The sequence below is a fragment of the Atta colombica genome, unplaced genomic scaffold (genome assembly GCF_001594045.1).
Source record: "Atta colombica isolate Treedump-2 unplaced genomic scaffold, Acol1.0 scaffold12, whole genome shotgun sequence".
NCBI classification, from domain to species: domain Eukaryota; kingdom Metazoa; phylum Arthropoda; class Insecta; order Hymenoptera; family Formicidae; genus Atta; species Atta colombica.
The window spans coordinates 3,754,797-3,763,972 of NW_017259206.1; the positions used below are offsets into that span (position 1 = coordinate 3,754,797).

General features: G+C 35.4%; 2 protein-coding genes across 7 annotated transcripts in view; both read right to left on the reverse strand.

Moving 5' to 3' along the window:
• LOC108694434 (retinoic acid receptor RXR) overlaps positions 1-9,176 on the reverse strand; it is a 103,072-nt gene that overhangs the window by 45,381 nt on the left and 48,515 nt on the right. The gene's annotated exons all lie outside the window — the stretch shown is intronic.
• LOC108694437 lies at positions 6,998-7,409 on the reverse strand. Its single transcript, XM_018203938.1, has 2 exons — positions 7,190-7,409; positions 6,998-7,104 (listed from the first exon to the last, which is right to left on the reverse strand). The coding sequence occupies exons 1-2, from the start codon at positions 7,407-7,409 to the stop codon at positions 6,998-7,000; spliced, it is 327 nt and encodes a 108-aa protein (XP_018059427.1).

Consider the following 9,176-nt stretch of genomic DNA (forward strand, 5'->3'; position numbering starts at 1 on the left):
TCTGACCATCACGTTACTGCTCCGCTCGCAGAGATATTATTATACAATACGGTCTTCGTTATTTTAACCACTTATTATTTAATCGCACCTCTGGCGACGACCTATTACCGTAGGTCGTAGTATATGCAACGAGTGACCTTTTTATTAAATTTCACAATGTCGTATGATGTCACACAAGCCCTTCCGGTTCGCGTCTTCATTACACAATTTTTAAATTACATTTTCTCGCAGGATAAACAACGTAATAATATAAAAATGGACGACCGAGCGATCGGTTATCGGTTCAATTAACGACTGACCTCCTTCGTAATTCAATTAGAACCCTCGAGTAATTTTTCAATCCAGGAGTGGGAAAGGATAAGAAGGCGAAAAGTTTTTAATTGTGCAAAATGCAGCGATTATTGCTATTTCAGTCGCGGCTATATTTGAGCTATTACCACGCTAATACCGCGCGAAATGCTCGGGAATATTCCTGCGTGATCCTTCGATTTTAGCGTACGTGCGTGCAATCGCGACGTATGAATAAGAATGTGTGGAGCGCGACGAAGGTGGCCTTGTACGTGAATATCACGGCGAAGGTCACGGGGTCGCGATTTCAACCGGGTAAACGAGCGGCGCGCGTTTACGTGGTAGAGAACGCATACTCCTCGCTGTCGTAGGTGCAACGAGGCGTATCGCACTCGCTACGCGATGTATGTACAGGATGTGCAAAAAGTCTGGTGCACTACCCGTGGGTAGAAATTAATCGTAGTTAATGCACTTTGTTTAACGAGAAATGCTCGATGTGGACTTGGACGATGCGATCCTGATGTGCGCACCACATTCCAGATCATTTCCCTCAACAGGATCGTTTAAAGCCTATCGACTTCGGATAACGACACTGTATTCTCGAGAACCAACAGGATTGCTGAAGAAAATAATAGGGAATTTTTAAATTCCCTGACTGTTCCAGGTTTTCTAGATGAAAATGGAAAATTTTCCATGAGTAATATAAAATATGTAAATTTTTACATTTAGACTCGAGGATTGTAGGAAAGCTAGTCTGTATTATTAAAAACAACGGGGAAAAAAGCTTAGTGACATAGTACAATTTTGGATGCAAATTCAAGCCCGCAAAAAATTAGTTTTGGAAGAAAGAATGCAGTTATGATGAAAAAGAGGGATCGAATAAAAACTGAATAAAATATAAAATTTTAATTATTTTATTAAAATCATTTAAAGTGCGCAAGTTGTTTTGAATATATTTAACTATATATGTAAACAGATATAATATTTAAAAAATTATAATGGGAATTCAGGGAATTGTGAAAAAAAAAATTTCAAAATTCCAGACTTTTTTACATTTTCCCCTGACTTTTCCCGGTTTTCCAAGTTCTGTGACAATCCTGTTTAACAAATGTAAGTAATTTATATATCGGACGTGTTAAAAAAAGATGTACGAGAGACTTACCTCGAACATCTGATTGAAGTTTCAATTTATAATAGTACATTTCAGATCCAGTTTAAATTTAAAGTCGATTTCAAACGAATTGCATTCTCGAGAATCAGAACCAATCGATCCTTAACGAATGCAAAGTAACTTATACATATTGGACGTTAAAAAAAGATGTGTAAAGGGTACTGTAATCAAAGATTGGCGATAAGAGAAACACTTTTGACTGGTCCGACATTTGTTGGCAATTCATGTTGTCATAATCACATTAGCGATCGCCGATTAAATTGCGATTGCTTTTCAACCAACCAATCAGAGCAAAGCAACTGGTGTTTTTGTTCTAATGAATTGAAAAGTAATCGCTAGTGTGATTATGGCTTTAGTCAGAGCGAGATAGTACATTTTTTTTCTCTCGCATCACTGCATTGCTAGATGATAGACATCCCTTTTTTATTTACAGAATTTTGCTACGAAAAGACGTTCTTATAGCTAATTTTCGATTAGAAGATTTTTACAAGAAATTTATTTTAAATATTAAATTTATGTTAAATATAAATTTAAATAAATATAATTAACATTGCGATTATTTAGATATTCGTGCCAACAAGAACGCGAGAGAACTCGTTCGCGATTATCAGCGTGATATCTGGAGCAAGCTCGGCGATACGCGACAATTAACCCCTTCGCAGTGGAAAATATTTTCTCTCGGCGGATAATAAAAATATAACTCGTTGCAGCAGCTTTAAATAGCTTTAAAATATCGTTACGCCTCGCGAAGGCAAGGATGATCGCCCTTAAAACACTGTCCGGCTGGTAAACAAGGTGTTGCTGAGTAAATAGCCGTCAATGAGCGCGAGTTAACTTTGCTAGATTTAATACGAGTCGACGACGATACATCGCGCGTAATTATGAAATCGAAATAATCGTCGGCGTCTCGGCAAGCACATATTTCGCAATATAATAAATATAAGGAAAGTGTAAACGCCGTGTGTATATAAAAATAGAAGTCAAGGCAGCCCGTGTATGAATGCTTCTTATTCCCTACCGTCTTGGTAACCCTCACAAAATTAACGTTCGTAAAAGTGGCGACGCGAGCGATTTTTAGCGACGATTAAAGATGAAGCCGCACAAAAATATACCGTAACGAATGTCAGTTTCAAGGTTCGCGCGGCTACACGTTCTCTCCTCTCGCCTTCTCGCTGACACTGCAGGTTCCCTTTGCTCCTCTCCCGCTATCTTCCTTCCTTCTCGTTCGCTTCCTCCTCGTCAAGTGTTCTCTTTCACGGCGAATGCCCGATGGTTCCGCGCTAAACACGTTAACCGACGAGCTTACGTAATCGGCATTGCTCGCTCGAAGGTAAGAAAGAAGGTAAGAAGGTCATCAGTCACGAGGCGAACCTTCTCGTCCTCGGTATTATTCTCGAAGGCTTCCCATTGTCTTCGGACACGAAATGGACACGTCCATTTCGCGTAGCGACACTGACGTGTTAATGAAAGCCCGCTAATTGTTTCGAAATTATTACCACGAGAAACTATTTGTTCGAAGGAACAGTAGTACGAGCACTTGTATATAATGGATACTGTTGTCACGGTATCACAAGATTCTTACAGGAGATGAATATATCACTTATAACAGCGATACTAAAAAAAAAAAAAACAGTTTTTCAGAAAATAAATTTTAATATTTTGAATATATTTTGAAAATAATTGTAGAGGAAGAATCCTGGTGAAAATGTATACAGTTTTTCTGATGGAAAGAAATTTAAAAATACGTGTAGTTTGCAGCTATCCAATTATTATATTATCTAATATTAGTAGATTACTATTAATTAAAATACTGCGTTGTCCTGTTTATTGTCCTGCTTTTGTGTTGAGATTCTGCACTGTTTTTGTGCGCAGTCATTGCAAAGCATTACATTTTAGGATCCTAAATAATTTATTATTAAACAGAAATTAATATAACGCTGAGTACTGTTTTAAAAAATTCATGAATGAAATTTCTATCTCAGTTTAAAAGTATTTTTTTTAACATTTTCATTAATTCTTTTTCTACTGACAACTGAAAAGTGACAATTTTTTTAGTCATGTCGTTATTATGACAAATGAGCGAAAAAACTGTCATTTCTTTGCATATCTCAATGACGCTTATACTTTCAACGACTCGGTAATTTACATCTTAAAAATTGTAGCTTCTTTTCTCAGAAACTAACTTTATCTTCCCTTTCCCGCTTTTTCCTAATTAATATTACGAAGGAGAGTATCGATCGTTTCTGTTGCGAGTGTCTCACTTGACAGTCGCAAAGCGAGCGGAACTTGTCGACGGTATCGACAGCGACGAGCACGCGTTTCGATTGGTCAAACGGCAATGGCAACGTTTTGTTTGCAGCTACAACATGCCCGACACACACCTGACAGCGCAATCAACGTTTGTTCCCCTATCGATTTCGCGTTTTCGCTATTTTTCCTCCCTTCCGGCTGTCGGTTGGCGGGTTTATTGAAAGTTCCGAACTCGGAAGATCGTTTTCAACGCGGCATCGCAAGCGACGCACGTAGTAATGAAAATAAAAAAAAAATAAAAAGACACTTGTATTGCTTAAAGGCTTCCATTTAGTGACACAAGTCAACGCAAATGTTCTACCTTTCTTTGCATTCCATCAATAACAAAGAACAGGATAATATTTGTGTTGACTTGTGTCAACTAAATGAAAAGCACCCAAGGGAAGTTACAGGTTCAAACTCCAGATTCTGGCTCGAATAATATTTGTCGCAAGAAGTTATTTGCAGTGTTTTAAGATGCTTATTAATTAGTACAATTATTAAATTGACGGTCAATTTAATTTGTGATTCCAGCTTCAGTTTATAATTGCGTTTCACAAGTCCAACAATAATCGGCGTATAATTTATATAAGCTGAAAGCTGTTTAAAATTTACGTTTAAAAGATGAAAATTATTAAAAGATGTAGCTTCGATCATGTTAATCCTTTTTTACTTATTTGATTTACACTTATTTAGTTTTTTTCCTTATATCAAGAAGAAAATGTTATTCATTTCGAAAAGTACATAAATAAAATAATTTATTTGAAATTAAAAAAATAAGCGATAATGTCTACCGTTTCGAATAGACTCGACAAATCAGTAAAGATAGATACTAGAAGGAAAGGACGTGCGAAAAAAACAGCTTCTGCACGCGAACAGGACGGAATAAATTTAGCTTTATTTACTCATTGTGCCAGTTACAGCCGTAACTAAACTCACGTGTGAGAATCGCGTTTACGACCTGCATACCCTTGTCTTTTTCCCCGTCCCAGATTTAATCTTCATTCGCTCAGCGGCGTAACAACGATGACACATTCCACGCAAGCAAGTTGCGAGACGGTTCAAGATCCATCGCATTTTGCATGGAGGAAGCGAGGGACACTCGTACCATGATCGGCGATCGAGAGTAATCTTGTTGAAAAACGCGCATATTCTAATGAAGCTGACGCATGTCAGGGCGTGTCTTTTCAACCGCGTTCACACACAGAAAAATATTCTATTGCTAAGAAAAGTGCTTACTCTTATTTTTTTAATTTAGTAACGATTATCTTTAATAAAAAATATTTTCTTGATAATAAAATTCTTATAAAATATACTTATAATAGATTTTCTAAAAACCCATTGTTATATGTACTCAAATTTATTTTCTTTTGAAGAATATTATAAAATTGATGAAAACGTAAGCAAATCGAATTTGATTTAATTTTTAATCTTGATTAAATTCACTAGGATTCAGAATACATTTCGAATAAATTTAATGTTTGACAAACTATGTAATTATTATTTGCGTACAATACTCTCTAAATCTGACTCAGTGAATAATTACTGATATCAGTACCAAGTATGTTGGTAATCAGTGAATTAAATATGAGATCCTTAACTTAGTCAATCTTTATTATGCGATCTAACCTTGTTTTAATGCTTAAATTCAATGAATTCGGTATTGGAAGATTGAAATTAACGTGCAAATATCAGTATTTTAGTTATATAATATTCAAATATTCTTCCTTTTTTAGTTTAACTTGATTGATTATCAGTAATGCTAAGTATGGAAAATGGAAAATTACTGACTATCCACTGATTCAGATTTAGAGAGTATGTATTTTTCTGTGTGCACATTCCGCACCACGTCACGTGTAAAAAAATCTCGGTACAAAACATACGGGACGAGCATACCCGATACATCTTCGTCTTCGCTTGCTATTTCGACGCGCACTTCTTTTTCCGTGTCCTAGTATTCCGAATGGCATGAATTTAGAAATTTAGGGCGCCTTCGATCCTAGGTCGCTCAGTGACAATGAAAATGACAGTGCTAATTTTAAAGGAGAAGAAAAAGAAACACTTTACCGCCGTCTCTGCGGAATGATCAAGTAAATTCACGCCGAGTGTGATAATATTAATAATAATACGTCGTAAAATATATTCTTCTCCTTCTCCCCCTCTCTTACTAATTAAATACACGCATGTATATAATGCCAATCACCGGTAGAATATTAAACGCACGAGTATGCGTCGCTGTATTATACGTGACAGAAACATCTATTCGGTCAGTAGCCACCGCGAGAAACCTGCCAACGTGACTGTAATAAACGATCGCTTCCTTCTGCACGATGCCTGTCGTTTCATGCTCGCGCGGACCGACGAGGGACTTCCGTCGATCGCAATCGTCACGCGACGATTATACGGAGGGCAAAAAAAAACTAATTTTAAAATTTGACGCCTTTTGCGCAGCGCGATTGAATATAACTAGTAATCATGCTGTTCTCTCGAGAGAAATTCTAAGGCTGATGTTCATAGTCTTATATTTAAGATCATCTTAATTTCACTATAAATAAATAAATATTTATAAATATTTATTTAAATAAATATTAATTTATTTATTTATTAGAAATAAATATTTATTTAAATAAAACTTTATTCTTTCCAAATAAGCTATATATTTTATTTTTTGCAATTTATGAGATATATTTCACAGAAACGTATATTTTGTCATCGTAATCGTAAAATTTCGTAAGTAATATTTCGACATTTTTCTCTCAATGTGTTATGAATCAGACAGCTGTATATCATATTAAGACAGTTGTCACAAATTCTTATCTTAAAATTCCACAGCTTTTTCCTGATGCCTTCAATAATATTTTGAAATTGTTTTGTATTTTCGTTCTGATTTCTGGAAATCAAATATTTTATTAAAGGAGCAATTTAACATAATAATGTAAATTGCTGTTAATGTTGTTAACATTGCTTGTACTTAATTGTTAAGTTAATTAGTAGTATTTCAAAACTGCAAAAGTAGGATGTGCCCATATTAAACTTCTTTAATTTTATCTTATTTAATCACAAAATCAAAGATCTTTCTAGAAAATTTTGCCAAAATTCCCTGACTTTTTCCTAATTTCCATGATCGTTCTCAATTTTCCCCGATTTCCAGTTTTGTGCCAATCCTTTACTTAAAACGGTCTTAAAATAAGAACGGACTATGAATACCGTCCTAAAAAGAAACTCCAAAACTCGGACGTGATCTCACTCTTATTCGAATTCCGTACATACGTTCGTATTTACGTTTCGGATCGTGGAAAAAAGATTATCGGGCATCTTCCAAATAAGGGAATCCTCCTCCCGTCCGAATGAAGCGTCTGCAAACACACGGCGCGTCGTAAAAAAAGAAAAAAAAAATAAAATAAAATAAAATAACGTCCGCAACCCACACGTATGGCGAACCTGATTCAATAGAAGACGCGATGTTGTATGCGATGCGCGCGCGTACACGTGTACACACGATACGCGATAGCAGGACCTGCTCTTCACGGCTCGTTCCCATCGGTGCCAAGGTTGCATCGTACCCGTGTACATTAGCTGCACTGGAGCAGCCGAGGCCTCTGCGTGCCTGCCGGAGCCTCGCGTGATGCTTACGGAGCTTATCGCACGGAGAAACACGCATCCCGTACGCGTGTGCGTGCACGGTCGTGAGTACGTAAAACGCGTATGCGATAACGTAGAAACGACGACAACGGCAACGACAACGACGACGACGACGACGACGACGACGACGACGACGACGACGACGACGGAGGCAACGACGACGGTCTAGGCTAAATAAACGCAGCCACAGGATTTACAGAGGCCGAGAGAAAGAGAGATAGAGAAACGAGAGCAATTCCCTATGAATCGCTCGTATCTATATGTATCATCTGACTGCAAGCATTGCGCAAGCCGGTGCCCGGATTCTCATGCGCTTCTAGAGCACGAGATTAGTGATAAATTTATATGGAAATTCGGGACACATCACGCGGAGAAATGATGCTCCATAAATCCAGCATTGTAGAAGAAAAATTAAAGAGACAAGGCCGCAGCTTTTATAAATCGTGTACCGTTATTTTTAAGAGAATAAAATTAGATGTGTTGTACAGTAAAGAAGCACACGATTGACACTAAATCAAGCATTATTGCTCGTTTCTGTTTTTTTTTTTGGATTACCGTTGTATTTCTTGTAAAAAATAGGATTTTGAAATTTTTTGACTTTTCAAAAATTATGTCTGGTTTTTTATCATTTTCTTTACTTTCGTAGTAATTTAATCGCTCGATATTTATCCTTTTAGGCCCAGTTTTTCATTTTCTGGTTTAACTTTTTTTGATTACACTTAACTTGATAATGTAAAAATATTTTTTTAGCTATAGTTTATCACTAAAGTGATAGTTTATCACTAACTGATAGTTTATCACTAAACTAACTAATAGTTTTGTAGTAACTTTTGAAGTTACAATTAATTTAGTAATAGCTAGAAAAACACAATTTTTACATTTATCATGAAGTTAAGTAAGGTTAAGTCAAGTCGAAACAAATTTATCCAAATAATGCATGAAAAAGAGTCATCTTTAGTGAGTATAAAGAAGACTTTTAGTGTTAATTGGATAATATGACATTACACATCAATAATGCTCTATGATGTTAGATTTATGGGACACTCTACAATTAGCTTCTTACATTTCAAAAAGCAAAATATATTCTTTATATAATAATAAATACAATTTTATATTTAATAAATAACACGTTATCGGTGACGACTGTGATACTTTTATCGAATCGGATTCATTAACGTGATATAATATTCGTCATACATAGACGTAACATATACGCTAATTAATGTACGCATAGCCATGTAATGAGTATCGAGAGAACGGAATCATGTATCGAATCATTATCTAAACATTTAATGAGTCGAATTGCATGTCGCGAGATTTTCACGAATGCATGCAAATTCGAAAGTAACATATATTTTCGTTCAGGCCGGTGATATCGGTTATCAACAATCGATGCGAACAATACGCATCGATTATCTCCGAAATATGGAATGAGCGATGCGATAAATGCGTCCGCGATAACGCAATATATCGGTTGTACATAAAGAGAAAAATTTTTTATATTTATAAACTATATAATTATATATTACTGTAATTGTGATTATTACTGCTGTTATTAATAAATAATATGTAAAGTTCTATCAATAAATATATATAATTGGTAACAAAAAATAACAATAAAATGATTGTAATTACAATAATTTAACTATAATTTATATATATTTTTAGTCAACATAAAAAAATTACTACAAATTATTGTAACCGCTATCATTTTATGATAATAATTATAATTCACATTTTCGGGATTATTATATATATTTATATATATTTATTATTATTTATATAT

Bases quoted from the DNA above. Each gene is read 5' to 3' on its own strand.
- LOC108694437 (XM_018203938.1), bottom strand. From the start codon at position 7,409: ATGCGTGTTTCTCCGTGCGATAAGCTCCGTAAGCATCACGCGAGGCTC. The intron at 7,105-7,189 runs GTTCGCCATACG...GTGTGTTTGCAG, and splicing joins CGCGTCTTCTATTGAATCAG to ACGCTTCATTCGGACGGGAG.